Source organism: Hakea prostrata, chromosome 6 (assembly GCF_041222555.1).
Source record: "Hakea prostrata isolate BN-2017 chromosome 6, UWA_Hpros_2, whole genome shotgun sequence".
NCBI classification, from domain to species: Eukaryota; Viridiplantae; Streptophyta; class Magnoliopsida; order Proteales; family Proteaceae; genus Hakea; species Hakea prostrata.
In genome coordinates this window covers 21,491,629-21,507,726 of record NC_142605.1, presented here as the reverse complement: position 1 = coordinate 21,507,726, position 16,098 = coordinate 21,491,629, and the positions used below count along the sequence as shown (strand labels likewise).

At 41.5% G+C, this 16,098-nt stretch overlaps 1 protein-coding gene across 1 annotated transcript in view; it reads left to right on the top strand.

Moving 5' to 3' along the window:
• LOC149012573 (zinc transporter) overlaps nt 1-16,098 on the top strand; it is a 44,627-nt gene that overhangs the window by 19,738 nt on the left and 8,791 nt on the right. The window contains exon 9 of the mRNA XM_089160244.1: nt 2,411-2,541. Coding sequence (XP_089016370.1) covers nt 2,411-2,541 — 131 coding nt within the window. The remainder of the gene's footprint in view (nt 1-2,410; nt 2,542-16,098) is intronic.

Below are 16,098 nucleotides of genomic sequence, written 5' to 3'. Positions count from 1 at the left end.
GAAATCTTCTTCATACTTAAATCTACCATTCATTCCATAGAGTCCCTCTTTTCTGCATTCCTTTGGAAGGGTCGGGAAGCCTCGCGCTTCATCCATCTTGTTAGTTGGTCGGCCATCTGCCGTCCAATATCCGAAAGGTGGTTTGGGAATTCGTCGGATCCTTGATGTCAATATGGCTTGTCTCCTCAAACTTATCCTGAAAATTGCTTTTAAGCAGGATTCTATCTGGGTTAATTGGGTCTACTCTTATCTCCTCTGTTCCGACTCCTTTTGGACCGTCCCTTTGCCCTCCAATCCTTCATGGGTTTGGAGAAAGCTCCTCCTGTTAAGACCACGTGCTCTCTCTGCAATCTCTACCTCTATCTCCATTGGTTCTCTCACCTCCTTTTGGCTTGACCCGTAGCATCCGATGGGCATTCTCTTCACCCTTGTTTGGTCCCGTGCTATTTATGATACCCGTATCCCCAAATCCACTCCCTTGTCCGCCTTCATCTCTAATGGCTCTTGGGCATCTCCCCCCCACCCCATTCTCACACAGGTTTGGGATTCCTTCCTCCGCCTCTCGAACTCCCCTCATGATCTCATTGTTTGGTCTTGTCCCCTACTAAAACATTTTCCACCTCTTCATCCTGGAACCTTCTTTGTACCCCCAACCCCAAGCCCCATTAGCCCCCTCTGGTTTGTTTCAAAGGCCACATTCCCCGTCACTCTCTCACCCTTTGAAGGGCCCTCAACCTTGCCCTCCCACCCAATCCTTCCTTATCGGCTGCCACATCCTAGCTAGCCCTAATTGTATCATTAGTTGGAATGGTTCAGAGGACCTAGATCACCTATTTTTTTTCTTGCCCTTTCTCTAGTTCCATCTAGGGAAAAGCCCTTGCGTCCATTTGGCCCCGTTTGAGGGGCGCTCTTTTGGCTTTGCTCGAGATTGGTCTTGGATTTTGAGAAACTTTTTCTGGCTCCTCCATTTGTGAACAGATTGTTAAGTTAGTCTTCTGTGCCACTATCCACCATTTGTGGTGGGAATGCAATCTTCGAAGATGGACATCCAAATCCCGCTCTTTAGACATGATTTAGAATGCCATCTATTTTGATGTTTCGGCTAGGCTCATTTCCATTCCCCATACCTGGTTGATGTACCCCAAGGAACAGGCTTATTGTTGTCTCCTGGGGCTTCAGTTCTTCTTTCCGGTCTTCCTCTTGAAGGCTGTTTTCTCTTGTTCATTTCTTTGTTTAATTTAATTATTTATTCATCCAAAAAAAAGAAAAAGAAAAAAGATTATCCATGATATCTTGGCCATGCTAAGATGTTATTGTCAATAGATCCAACACACCAAACTTAACCACCACCACTATCCCAATAGCCAAACTAAACTCAACCCGGGGAATTAGGGGACAAATATTCAAAACCAATTGGGGAATCACTTCATGAGCAATTATACACCCTAACTGAAACTTAGGTTTGGTTCTGAAATACAAGTCTAGCACTCTAGCTCTAGAGATCTAGGAAGCAGCAGCCCTATTCGAGCAAGGCTGCATCACATCCCCCAAGAAATTGTAGTGCACAAATAAATAATGCTATTGTTAATTAGAAGCACCATAATCTCGACACGATGGTAAAGGTTGCTCCTTTGTGGCCTAGTGGTTGTGGGTTTGAGTCAGGAAACTGCTTCTCCATGAAGCTAGGGGTTAGTTTGCATATGCTGTTATTTTCCTCAGACCATGTAGTGGCAAGAGCCTTGTGCACTCGGCGTGCCGTACACCCTTTTCCAAGTCAATCACATATAATATAACTACAAACAGTTGTTCCTATCTTACCCTATGGAATTTCTTCATTATATCTATCATTTCATCTACATAGCAAGTAATTAATGGAAAGACATTTTGACTATACTACTTTTATTTCCTAAAATAATTTTCTTAAGCTTAGAATCTTTGGTTTTTATGGGTAATTATGAAGTGATTTAAAATGTATCTGCATTAGAAAAACCTATTTTCAGAATACTTGAATTAGTTAATATAAACAGTCGAAAATATTAGCTGAAATGTTGTACCACTCTACATATCATAATTTTGTAGACCTTATATACAGGGGGGAATTGAAGAAGAAAAACCTGTACAGATGCCCTGGAAAACACCCTGAATACAAAATTTCCAGCCAACAGGAGTGGGATCCTGCTAAGACACATTCTATCATTTGAAGCTCATATTTGGCCTAAAGCCATATGAGTTAACTTTTCCTTTTTAATGAAGAGAATTGTTTATTAAATATATATTTTTTAAGTTATATGGACAATATGCAGCTTATGTCTAGACACATTATTTACGTTTTGGCACACCTTGTTTGATATGATATCAAATTTTCATATTAGAGAACATGGATGAATGATGCAGATTTCATACTTTGTAGATTGCATATGGTTTTTTCTTCTCCAAGGCATTTGGCAGTGGCTTCTGGATGCATCATTATTATGGAGATTGTATACAAGATGGACTTTTGTCTACAAGGTTTCCTGATTTGCTCTATTATATTGGGCTTTGGTATGTACTTAAACGTTTGCTTTCTTTTCATCATCATGTTCACATTTTCCTGCAACCATTTCCAGAACTTTCAAGCATGTTACTAATTGTATATATCTTGAAGAAAGTAATTAAATGCTGGATAATCTCATTTTCTCTACAACGGAAGACATTTACAAGGGTATAGAGTGTAAAAATATATTTGTATGGTGTTTATTAAACTTAGAAAAAGCGTACAATAGAGTCCCTAAAGAGTTGATCTAGCAAGTACTAGAGAAGAGAAATGTTTCAAGTAAATACGTCATACGTGGACATGGTTAAAGATATACGTAATGGTTCTATTACAAGTGTAAGAAAGGTAGGGAATCAATGTAGTGAATTCGTTATTACAATCGGTTTGCATCAAGCATCAGCTTTAAGTCCTTATTTATTTTCTCTTATCATGAATGATTTAACCAATGACATCCAAGATGTGGTTCTTTGATGCATGCTTTAATTGGTGATATTGTTTTCATAGACAAGACACAAGCAAAGATTAATGCAAGTTAGAGTTATGGACATCAACTTTGGAATCAAAAGCTTTTAAATTAAGTGGAACAAAGACAGAATATCTAGCTTAAAACTTCAATTATACTCAAAACAATAATGAGGTGCTAAAAGTTAATGAGAAGGAGATTTCACAAAGTGATTATTTTAAGTATCTTGGCTTAGTCGTAAATAAAAAAAATGACATAGAGGAGGATGTTTCCATGAAGTGGAGAGATGCATTCGGCGTTTTGTGTGATCGATGTATTCCATTAAAGCTTAAAGGAAAATTTTTAGAAGACTGTTGTGAGAAACATATGCATTGCTGTATCTTGTATGACGTGAAAGAGAGTTGATTGGAAGGCAAGGATCCATGTAGCCAATCCCATTTAGCTGTGTTGTTGTTGTAGTCTCATTCTCTTTATACTTTGGGTCTTTTGTAGCATTGAGCTTTTTTTTAGTTTTTTTTTTTTTTTTTGGGGGGGGGGGTGTAATTTTCATTTGAACCCCTTGAGGTTTGAACCAAGTCATTTTTAACCCAAAAAGATTGACATCTTGCATTTGCCTCCCCTGTAGTATCCAAAAAGCCTAATTAAGGACAAATGATCAGTTTTAGAATGAAAATGCCGTTATCTTTATTCAACAGAAAATTGAAAAATTTACATTAGTGTCCTTTTAGTGGGGCTTAAAATCAGGTTGGGTCCAGTCGCTAAAATTACATTTGGGTTAGTTGAATCTAACCTCGTCACATCGGTATTGAAGTTAGACATGAAATGACTATAATACCCTTATCTTAAATTAAAATTAATAAAAATTATAATTTTACCCCCTTACCCTATTTTGAAACAACTATACAGGTCACCCATCTTCTTCCTTCACCCTATCGGAAATCACCCAACATAGGCCTCACCGCTGGACTCAACCACCACAATTCCCCATCCTGCACCCCCCCCCCCCCAAAAAAAAAAAAAAAAAAAAGAAGAAAGGAGGGTAATTTTCATTTAGACCCCCTAAGGTTTGATCCAGGTCACTTTTAGACCCAAAAAAGGGAAACTTTGCATATGCCTCCCCTTTGGTATCCAAAAACCCCAATTAAGGACATTGATTTTTTTCATGATTAAAATACCCTTGTGCATTTTTAATCCTTGAAGTATACTTGTATTTATAATTTTTCATTTTTACATTCAAGGGTTTTTTTAAATTTTAAATTTATAGGATGGAGCCCTTAACTGAGACTAGATTGGAAACCCTTAGAATGTGAAAAGATATTCCTCTATAGCTTTTCATTTTGATTACATTCACCAATTTGCAAGAATAGGGAACTGCGAAAAAGCCCTAAAGAAGAAAAAGAGGGGAAAACAAAATGGCTACTGGTGTGTCATTTGAATCTATAATGTACCCTTCATTTACGTAGCAGTCTGCATAGGAATCCAGCTCCCGTCCTTCAAACATTCCTTCCTGCAAATAAAGAATGGTTACCCTTTCTTAATATGGTGTATTGGCTTAGTGAAGGGCCTGTGATGAGCACATTTATGTGTGAAATCTTAAGGCATAAAACATATATTTTACACACTTAGAGTGGAGCTACCTTGGGTTTTATGTTGTTTTTGCAGATTTTATGAATTTCTAGGACTGAGCAAATATTTGGAGTTTTGAGTATGAAACGTGCGATTTTACACGTCAGAAGGTCTTGTTCAAATTCTTAAGTGCGCGAATGGGTCTGATTTGGAGCATGATGAGCTAAAGATGCGATTATGAGCCAACTCCAGAATATCTTATAAAATTAGATTAGGGTTTTTATTTTATTTTTCTTTATTGTAATTGAAAGAATGTATCGGGCCCACAAGTAGTCAAAGATTAGGATTTTCTATTTTTCTTGATGATTTCATTTTTTTTGAAGATTTTATTTATTTCTCTAATTAGTTTTCTCTCGCTCTTCCCACTTTCTATTCTTTTCACTATTTTATTTTATTCTTTTTCCTTAATTAACCTAAAATCACTTTTCTAAAAAAATATATTTTTCCCCCTTATTTCCTTCTTCCATTTGTTCTCCACATTAACCTAACTGCACTGACCTTGGAACTCCCTTTTCAACCACCAACATCAACCTAACTGCACTGACCTCGACCTTGCTTTCATCCCTTCCTCTTCAAATGGCCCTAGCCCTGTCGCTCATTGTCCCTTTGCATCCACTGCTGTTTGCATTCAGAGATGGTCCTCTGCTATCATCGGCCAATTTCTTGGCCCACCTCCCCCTTTCGGTATCTTGAAAGCTTCACTCTCCAAACAATGGAAAGCCCAGGTATCCTGGATATCCGGCTTATTGACTCTGGCATTTTTTTGTTCAAATTTGACTCCCCTGACTGTCGTTCTTGAGCCCTTGAAGGCTCCCCTTGGTTTGTAGGGAAAACCCCTGTATTCCTCAAACCCTGGACCCTTCTCTCCCACTTCGCAGGTCTACTTCAGCTCCCTTCCCCGTGGATCAATTTGCCGGGATTGCCGCTCGAGTTTTGGAACTCCGATTGTCCGAGTAGATCGGCTCGCTCTGGTAGCCCATTCGTCGATGCAAGCGCTGAATATGTCTCGCCTCTCTTACGCGAGGATCTGTGTTGAATTCTCGGCTTCAAAGGATCTACCTTCTAATGTCACTATCGCGGATGATCTTGGCCTCAAGTATAATCAAATCATTGTGTATGTTGGATTCCTTCCCGCTGTGACCTATGTTCATCTTTCGGTCATGGCTCGGCCAGTGCTCCTTTGCTCCTATTCAACAAGCTATGTCCACCACCCCGATCGTTCTCTGCCGTCAGACACAGGTTCTCCGTTGAGCTCTTCTAAAAATGAATACAATTGATGCTCTAGAAGATAACTATCGCCGTTCCTCTTCGTTGCTGTTTCATTTGTCGTGCCGTTCTGTGATGCTACTCTTTCCGTGGATTTGTTCTCTGTGGGGGCACCATCCGTCGCTCAGCCTCCCGCCGGTTGCCGGACACTCAACTCCGGCACAAATATGTCCGTAGAAGAGAAGAGAGAAGTGCTCAACATACCGATCCTCTGCTCCCTTCCTCGGTTTTCGTCAACCTCTTGACGATGACCATTCGTTAAAGCCTGCAGTTCCGGATGTTACTTTCGGATGAGGATTCGGCTCTGAGATGTGGCTCCGCCTTGGTTGCGCTACCATCAGCTCCGACCGATTGGTTGGGTGGGGTTCTGTTTCTAGTTCCATTGACCTCACGTCACGGGCTTTCCTAAATGATGAAACTCGAGCAACCTAACCTCAGCTTCTTCGCCCAGAGCCTTCTGCAAACCCTCGTCGAAATCCATAAACACAAATCAAAACAACCTCCCCTTTCTACAACACTTCACCTCCGAACCGCTTTTACCCACGCCCTCTCTCCAGCTGGGGCCCACCACCATCCAGCGTGATTCATCTTCAAAACAACCTCACCGCCTTTCCCCTAATACCCTCAGTCTTTCATCTAATGGGCCGAGGCCCATCGCGCCTTTTAACTTCGGACCTTTGAACCGTAAGCCTCGGTCCATTAGATCCTTGCACCCTAAAGCTAGGCCCACTTCGCCTATTGGACATCTCCTACCAACGACCTCAGTCCATTCCAGCTCAAGGACCCATAGTCCTGACTCCTTAAACCACCCAGCCATCCCAATCCACAATTCCAACCTGCTTTCTTTTACCAATCCTTCATACCCTTCAACTGAGCCTTCATCTCCCAACTCAGACTCCTCCATTGACCCAAACATCTTTGGAACCCCCTCCCTGGTGATTCTCAGCTGTGTGAGACTATGTTCCCTAGCCCGACCCAAAATGCTTCTCCCGACCCCAATTTTGTTTGCTAAATCCCCCCTGTTCCTATGTCGATTTTATTGTATGGAATGTTAGGGCCCGATGCAATTGCAACAGTGGGTCAGAAATTTCTCTTGGATTCCAAAGCCAACTTTTGTGCCCTCCTTGAGACTCATGTTCAAATTGAGGTTCCCTCGGATTGCCAATTTCTTAGCCCCTTCCGGTCTTTTCTCTCCAACTATTCTCAAAGTCCTAATGGTAGGATTTGGATTCTTTGGAACCCCTCTTCTCTCAAAGTCTCTCTCATCGATGCTTCTCCCCAATTCATGCATCTCTCTATTTCCCCTTCTAATGCCAATTCTAATTTTTATCTCACCATAGTTTATGGTTTTAACTGGTTCGATGTGCCCCTCTTTGGGACTCCATCCGTTCTTTTTCCTCTCCCATGCAAAAGCCCCGGGGTGTGGGAGGGGATTTTAACATTGTTCGTTTCTCCCATGAGAGGGTGGGTGGGGGGCGCCCGCCCAATCCTCTGCTCGAAGATTTCAACTCCTGTCTCGATGACTCTTGTATCACCGATCTAAGATGGTCGGGTCACTCTCTCTCCGGCATAACCGTCGTATTGGTGAGGCGATTGCATCGCTTGATTGTTTTCTTGTTAATCACCATTGGCTATCCTATTTCCCAAATTCCCATGCTTCTTTCTCCCCTCCTTGCCTGTCGGATCACTCCCCTTGTCTAGTCCATATCTTCCCTCTCTCCTCCTTCGGCCCTAAGCCTTTCAAGTTCTTTGATATGTGGACCACCAACTCTTCTTTCTTGCCCACTGTTAAGGATGCTTGGGAGAAACCCGTTCACTGTCATTCCCTTCCCCTTATCTGTTTAGCCCGCCGGCTTAGGAACACAAAGGAAACTCTCCGTAGTTGGAACCATTCCACCTTTGGAAATATCTCCTCCAGGGTCTCTGACTACTGCTCAAATCTCTTGCGAACTCAAACTTTTCTCCAAAACGACCCTCTCAACCCCATGCTCGCGGAAAATGAGAGGAATCTCTCTTCTGAGCTTTCTTCCCTAATCTCTTTAGAAGAGAGTTTACTTCGCCAAAAGCCGATCAAATGGCTCCAACTTGGGGACTCCAATTCCGCTTTCTTTCACCGCTCCCTTAAAGGCGTTCAAATTTTAACTCCTTTCCGCTCTCCTATCTAGCAACGGAGTGTGGATCTTCGACCCTCCGGGGATCGCCGAGGTTGTCTCCTATTTCTCAAATCTTCTCTCTCCCCCTCGTTCTTCTCTCCCGCCGCGTCCCCCTCTCCCCCGGCCCGATTATAAATTTGTCGACCCTCGGTCTTGCCCCCTCTCTTTTCTATCCCTTCCCATGATGAGATCATTCATGCCATTCGATCTCAAAATCCAATCGTGCTCCCGGCCCCGCGGATTCGGTATGGGTTTTTATTCAAATGCCTGGAGCATTATTGAGGATGATCTCATCAAAGCAGTCCGCAGTTTCTTCCTTAATCCCTCTCAGCTCTCTTCCATCAACCAAACTTTCCTTTGCCTCATACCCAAGGTCCTCTTCTCTTCGATTTTCGCCCTATCTCACTTTGTAATCTCCTTTACAAGTTCATCTCCAAAATCCTTGCGATCCGGCTAAAACGGTTATGCCTAACTTGGTTAATGCAAACCAATCTGCTTTCATTTCGGGCCGTAGTATTGCGGATAATATTCTCCTTTGTGCGAGTTGTCGGGGGGTTCGACGGTGTCCCACTCCCTTGCTGCTCTCCTGAAAGTGGATCTCCACAAAGCTTTCGACTCTATCCGCTGGGATTTTATTAGTGATGTTCTCCTTGCCATGAGATTCCCTCCCTCCTTCATCCATTGGATCGAATTTGTATCTCCTCCCCTTACTTTTCAGTCATTACTAATGGTTCGCGGCGGTTCTTTCCCTCTAGTGTTGGCATTCGGCAAGGTTGCCCTCTCTCTCCCTTCCTTTTTCCTTGGCTTTGGAGGTCCTATCCCGTCTCCTTCAAGCCAAGACTGATCAACTCCTAATCTCCCCCATTCCTAAGTGTAAAGCCATCAATCTCACCCATCTCGCCTTTGCTGATGATCTTATGATTATCTCTAGAGCAGACCTCAACTCCATCTCCTCCATCACTTCTACCCTTTCTTTCTTTGAGTCTATCTCTGGCCTTAGGGTCAATCTAGACAAATCTACTCTTTTCCTCTCTGGAGTTTCGAGCCTCTTCGCTCCAATCTCCTAAATCTTTCGGGGTTCAGCCTGGATCCTTCCCTGTGACCTATCTCGGGCTCCCTCTCATTCCGGGTAGGCTCTCTCGCCATCATTGTTCCCCTATGTTAGATCACATCCGTAAGTGTCTCTAGCTTTGGAAAGCCGTTTCCTCTCCTTCGCAGGTAGGGTAGAACTCATTCGATTGGTACTCCAATCTTCATACCTGTATTGGTGTGGCATCTTCCCGATACCTAAAGCAATCTTGTCTGCCATGGAATCTCTCTTCTGTGCTTTCCTCTGGAAAGGTCAGGATTCTTCTCGATTCCTGCGCCCCATAAGTTGGTCCAATGTTTGTCGGCCCAAATCTGAGGGGGGTCTTGGAATTCGTCGAATCCAAGAAGTTAATTCCGCTGCTTTACTCAAGCTCATCTGGAAAATTGTCACCAAAAATGACTCTATCTGGGTCAAATGGGTCCATTCTTACCTTCTCAAATCTAACTCCTTTTGGACTGTCTCCATCCCTCCTAATCCCTCTTGGACTTGGAGGAAGCTTCTCCTTCTTCGGCCCCGCGCTCTAACTGTTATTACCACCCACATCTCTTCTGGTTCCTCTACTTCTTTCTGGCAGGATCCGTGGCATCCGATGGGCATTCTCCTCTCGCTCTTTCCTCCCCGCACTGTATATGAGTCTCGAATCCCCAAATCTACCCTTCTCGCGGAATTCATCTCTAATGGCACTCTGGTCCCTTCCCCGCATCATAGCCTCACACTTGTCTGGAATTCTCTCCCCCTATTTACCCTCATCTTCATGATACTATAATTTGGACCCCCTCCATCACCAAAACATTCACCATGTCCTCTCGCTTGGAACCTAGTTCGCTCCCCCACCCCTTCCCCTCCATGGCCCGCCTTGGTTTGGTTTAAAGACCATATTCCCCGTCACTCTCTCACCCTTTGGAGAGCCCTAAACCTAGCCCTGCCAACCCAATCTTTCCTTATTTCACGGCACATCCCCTGTCAACCCAAAATGTATCCTTTCGTCGGAATGGTCGAGGACATCGAGCATCTATTTTTACTTGCCCTTTATCTAGTACCCTTTGGAGGAAAGCCCTTAGTTACATTTGGCCCCGCTCCCGTCGCTCCTTTGGGTTTGCCCGTGGCGGTCTTGGATTTTGAGCAAGTTCCCTGGCTCCTCTATCCGTGATCGGATTGGTAAGCGGTGCTTGGTGCTCCGTTCATCATCTCTCGGTGGGAACGTAATCTCGGCGCTGGAATTCCAAATCCCGCTCCATTGCGCTATATGGAATGCTATATATTTCGATGTTTCTTCAGGATCTCCTCTCTCTCCCTCCCCTCGGAGTTGACTCCCCAAGGAACGGGCTCATTGTTGTTACCGGGTCTTAACTCCCAATTCTCCCCCTCTTCTTGATGTGAGCTCCTGGCTCCCTTGTATTTGTTTCTTGTTCCTTGGTTTTTAAATTAATTATTTTATTTAAAAAAAAAAAAACAAACACCCCACTTTTTTTTTTTTTTTTTTTTTTCTTCCCCCTCTCCCTCTCTCCCCCCCCCTCCCCCCCCCTCTCTTTTTTTTTTTTTAAATATTTTTTTTCTTTTTTTTTTTTTTTTTTTTTTTTTTTTTTTTTTTTTTTTTTTTTTTTTTTTTTTTATTTTTTTTTTTTTTTTTTTTTTCCTTGTTTGTAAATTATTCTCCTTCTTCTATAAATATTACCTCCCCTCTTAGGTCTAGGAAAGACTTTATTTTCTCTGTAGTTTATTTTAGTCTTGCACGTTCGATTCTCTTGGCTTGCTCTAGGTTTTCTCTAGTTCTTTGATTAATTTGTGGGTTCTAATTCTAGATTGAATGTTTAGGTTTTAATGCTTTGCAAGAAAGATTGAAGTTGTGTAATTTATTTTATGCAAGTGAATTTCCTTTATTTTTATCAATGCAATTTCAAGTTCAAGTTTCAAGTTTGAGGATTCGTTTTCTCTCTTGGTCTAGCAATTGCAGATCTAGATTATTCTAGATCTGGTTGTTAGGGTTGGTTAAGATTAGAATCGTTTGTTCAAGTTTTTTATTTGGAGATTCAAAGATGCAAGTAAGTAACATTCTTCAATAATCTTCTCTCCCCCTCCATTCCACTTCTATCTACCCCTCCATATTCTTAATTTAGGATTTAATTTAAGCATTTATTTATTGTTCTCCCTTTCCCCTGGGTCCTTGATCAAAGATGCTTACAGTCGTGCCTCTCTTTGGTTAAGGTTTCCCTTTTCTTTTTATTGCTTTGTTTATTGCTTTATTATTTACTTTCTGTTTTTTCCTTTCTGCAATTTCTTTTTCTCTAATATCCTTTCCCCTGATCGGTGGATTGTAAGCTACGGCAAAGGGTCCACGGTCAAAGTCATTATAATTATACTCCCATTCCCTCGATCCAGAGTTGACACTCGGATCACCTCCCTTTTATTTTTATGGTTTGCATTTTTTTCCCTTCCTTTTATTTATGCGCTGGTTATGTTTGCTTTATTTTTCGTCTTAATTCGATTGCATTAGATGTATGGATTAGGATCATTGGGTTAGTTTAATTAATTAGTTAACAAAATTGAATCATTCCACTCTCCCATTACCATTAAGAAATTGAATTCTAGGTGGCATATCTCCCTGAAATCGACCCGTTAGCTACACAATACTGTGCTCTTGCGGTTATTTTATTTTGCAAACAGCCTGCAATATTTTCTCTGTTCTGCTAATATAGATGCTGGAATCGCACGCCGTTATTCATTTTTTTTTGAAGTCAGAGATTGGGTTATATAAGGGTTCCTCCTTAGCATGAACTATGGTGTATTGACTGATCAATGTGGTTCGATTGCTTCAGCACCCTTTTCCTTTGCAAATCTTCAAGTTCTTTTTTGAGACTACCAAATCCTTCATCTGAACCAGAAAGCTTCATGTGTACAATTTGAGGTATGATTTTCACTACCATGTAAGCCCCTACAAATAAGTGAACACTTGACGACACCAAAATCAAATTTCAAATTCATCCAACTCTTAAAATAGAATTGGATGGAAAACTATTAGGTCAGAATTTTCAGCCACTAGACAATTTCTAGTTCCATTTGTTAATCTTCCACCTTGTACTCCTGGAAAAAAATCAAACGAAACTCAATCAAAGAAACCCGTAACGATTTGAAAGATAAACTATTAGAAAACTCTCAGATCTCACATACGGTAAAACCCCACAAACAAGTAAACGAGAAAATGGCATACATGAACGTTTCGTTTTTGCCCAAAAAGAAGAAAAGAAAACATTTTGTTTCACACTCCCTTTCCCCTCTTTTTCTTCTTTGGGTTTTGTTCCTAGTTTATTGTTCTTGGCAAATTGGTGAATGTAAAGGTATAGATGGACATTTTTTCACATTTCCAGGGTTTCCATCTAGGTTCAATCAAGGACTCAATCCTGTAAATTTTGAAATCTAAGAAACCTTGAATGTAAAACAGAAAAAAATATAAATACAAGTATACTATGGGCTTGAAAAGGTATAAGAATAATTTAATCATGAAAAAATCAATATGTCCTGAATTGGGGTTTTCTGGCTACCACAAGGGAGCCAAATGCAAAGTTCCATTTTTTTTGGACTAAAAGTGAACTAGATTAAACCTCAAGGGGTCTAGATGAAAATTACCCAAAAAAGAACAACTCTTGTTTGATTCATTGATTTGGGGGTTGAAAACGAAGGGATCTGGTGCTTCTCCTTTCTATTAATCCCAAGCATGAGTTTGGTTGTTTGACTGATCAAATGTCGATGAACTTGCTCGTCATCTATTGAATTGTTTAAGTCAATTTATTTGAACTTTGATTCTTAATCATATTCTCAATCATATTGTTCTGGGTAGATAGTTTGTCTTGTAGGTTGTTTGAGTGAGAGAGAGAGAGAGAGGGGGGGGGGAGATCAACCTCATAGTAAGAGAAGATGATGAGATGTATCTTCTTTACAATAACGAGATGTGAAAACATAACTAAATGATGCAATAGATATGCAGGCAAGAATGTTCTAGATGGTGGAGATCCCCGAGTAAGATGGGATTTCTGCACGAAGGATTCTAGATTTTTTTTTTTTCTTCTTCCAATTTTTTTTTTTTAATATTCAAATGGCAATTTACATCCTATCGGGCTAAACTTCCACAATCACAATCGGTAGGTTTAATTCTTGAATTTGTCTCTTTTTCTCTCATACACACCTTCAAAGTTAGGGTTTTTCTTTCATGAGAACCATTTGGAATAAAGGGTTTGGACCCTAACAAAGCATTTTTTTATGGATGAGATTATTTGAATATGATAAGTATTCATCTCTATCCATGACAAACCTAGTGGGCAATTCCTTCATGGTGCAAGAGATTTGGTTTCCTCTTCTGCTGCTGTATCTTGTTGCGGGAAGTGTTATTAAAAGAAGATGGGGATGGGGAAGAGAGGGTGAGGGTGGTTTCTAGGGCGAGGTCCCTTCTTTTTTTTTTTTGGTGGGGCTGGTGGTGGGTGATTTCCGATAGGGTGAAAGGATTCCTCAAGTTGTTTGAGAATAGAGTATGGAGGTAAAATTGTAATTTTATTATTTTTAATTTGGTTTCCTCTACCACTGCTGTATCTTGTTGCGGGAAGTGTTATTAGAAGAAGATGGGGATGGGGAGGAGAGGCTGAGGGCGGGGTCTTTTTTCTTTTTTACCATTTTTTGGTGGGGCTGGTGGTGGGTGAAGGGATTCCTTATTCAACCACTTGTATAGTTGTTTGAGAATAGGGTATGTAGGTAAAGTTGTAATTTTATTATTCTTAATTTAAGTGTGATGATGTTAGTTTCAGCTGGACCCAAACGTAATTTCAGTGACTAAAGGGGCCCAACCTGATTTTAGGTCCCTTTAAGTAAAATTTTCAATTTTCTGTTGAATAAGGATAAGGGCATTTTGGTCCTAAAACTGATTATTTCTCCTTAATTAGGATTTTTGGATACTGCAGAGGAGGACAATGCAAGGTGTCAATCTTTTTGGGTTAAAAATGACTTGGATCAAACCTAAGGGGTCCGAATGAAAATCACTTTTTTTTTTTATTTTTACACTAAAGATTAAAGTTCTTCCAACGTCCAGCTTCCATATAAAAATTTGAAAAAAGTACTACTATGTTGACCGGAACCAATGTGTCACAATATGAATGTCAAGATGTGTTCTCATGTTTCCTAAAATGTGCCTGAGATAGTACTCAATTCACAACCGCCGTAGTCAAGGTGTCATTTGGGTGACAAGCCAACCTTTTATGCCCCGAGATATTGTTGTCTTTAGTTTTCAGGTGACCAGACAACTGTTTTCCTGGAGTTGGCATAAAATATGGGCTAATATGCTGCTTGCATTAGGAAATCTGGCTTCATTTCATTAGGTTTGGTGGTCACCACTAGGGGTGCAAGTTTGGCCCTGAGGGCGGGTTAGGGCCAAAATACTATGGCCCTGACTAGGGCCAAGGGCGGGCCTGGGATTACTCTTTGGCCCGCCGAACCTGTCCCTGATTTTTTACCTTGACCCTAGCCCCGATTTTGGCCCTAATCATGGCTCTAATTTAGTTCATGATGCTTGATCTCAATGAATTAGGAACAGGGACAAGGATAGGGTCAATCAAGGCCAGGGACAAATAGGGCCAAGTATTGGGCCAATCAGGGCTAGGGACAGGGCCAATCAGGGCCAGAGACAAGGCGAATCAGGACTAGGGATAGGGCCAATTAGGGCCAGGATAGGGCCAAAGATAGGGCCAATCAGGGCGGGAATGTGCTTGGCTTGGCCCTATAGGGCTTAGGGCCAGGGACAATAATCCTTGGCTCTGAATCGAGGGTCAGGGTGGGAATGAGCTTAGGTTAGAATATATAGGGCTGGGCTTGGGATTGCAAAATTCCGGCCCAGCCTGGCCCTGTTACAGCCCTAGTCACCACCTTGGGTTGCCCTGGAACTTGGTCAGAAAGAGTAGTATGGATCGATTCTGGTATGAGCGGAAAGAAGAAGAAATGTGAGAGCAGAAATGTGGTGGTCACAATCTACTTAGTGTTCCTGCTTCAAAGAGCACCAAAACAATATTGAATTGATGTAGGGCAGCCCTAGGAACTAGGGAATTCTACAAGAGAGCAGGATCACTATCTAAGTACAAAACTAGGAATTATATGGGAGATGGAAATTGCACAGCACACACTGTCGACTAGCAAAATATCTTCCACAAAATACTGACCAGCAGTCGATAATATAAGTCAAGTGCAAACAGTATAAAGACTAAAGGAAATACAAGTCAGATGTCAAGCATAAAGGAACCACTCAAATAAATAAGGGGATTAGGGGCATTTTATCCAAAATAACAAAAACCACAGCAACAACTCATAAGGACTGACCGTCCATTCAATGGCAAGGACCTCTTCCAAATCTAACCAACAATTAACAGAGGACCACTTCGGATTGGCAAAATATAAATAAGGCTGTGTACTCAGCACTCCCAATTTAAAAAAAAAAAAATTCCAGAATTATAAAGTGGCTCAAATCTGGAAAATTCTGCTGTAGGGCGAAGATGTAGGAATGCAGAAACTGTGAATTAGAAAACAAGAGAGGTTGCAGCAGTGTACTCCCAAGCAGAAAAAGATGAAAAATAGGATAGAAATAGAAGAAACAAAGGCAGCGGGATTACCTTAGGTTGTGGGGAAGGAAACCTGCAAGAGGGTGGTTTTAAAAAAAAAAAGGGGGTGGGACAGAAAGGCTGTCGAAGAAAGAGGCAGCAAGGTGAATTTTCATACAGAAAAAAGGGGAGGGAGGGGGAGAGAAAAGAAAGAAAGATGACAAGGGGTGGGGTTGAAAGGATTTCTGTCCAGAAAAAGGAGAGAAAAAAGAAAGAAGAAGATGGGGAAAACTAACAGCAGAATGCTGGGACTTCCATGAGATGTTGAGAGAAAAAAGAAAATTCATTGGGGGGAAGGAGAACATGACTTTTGGAGAAAAAAAAGAGTAAGACTGGTA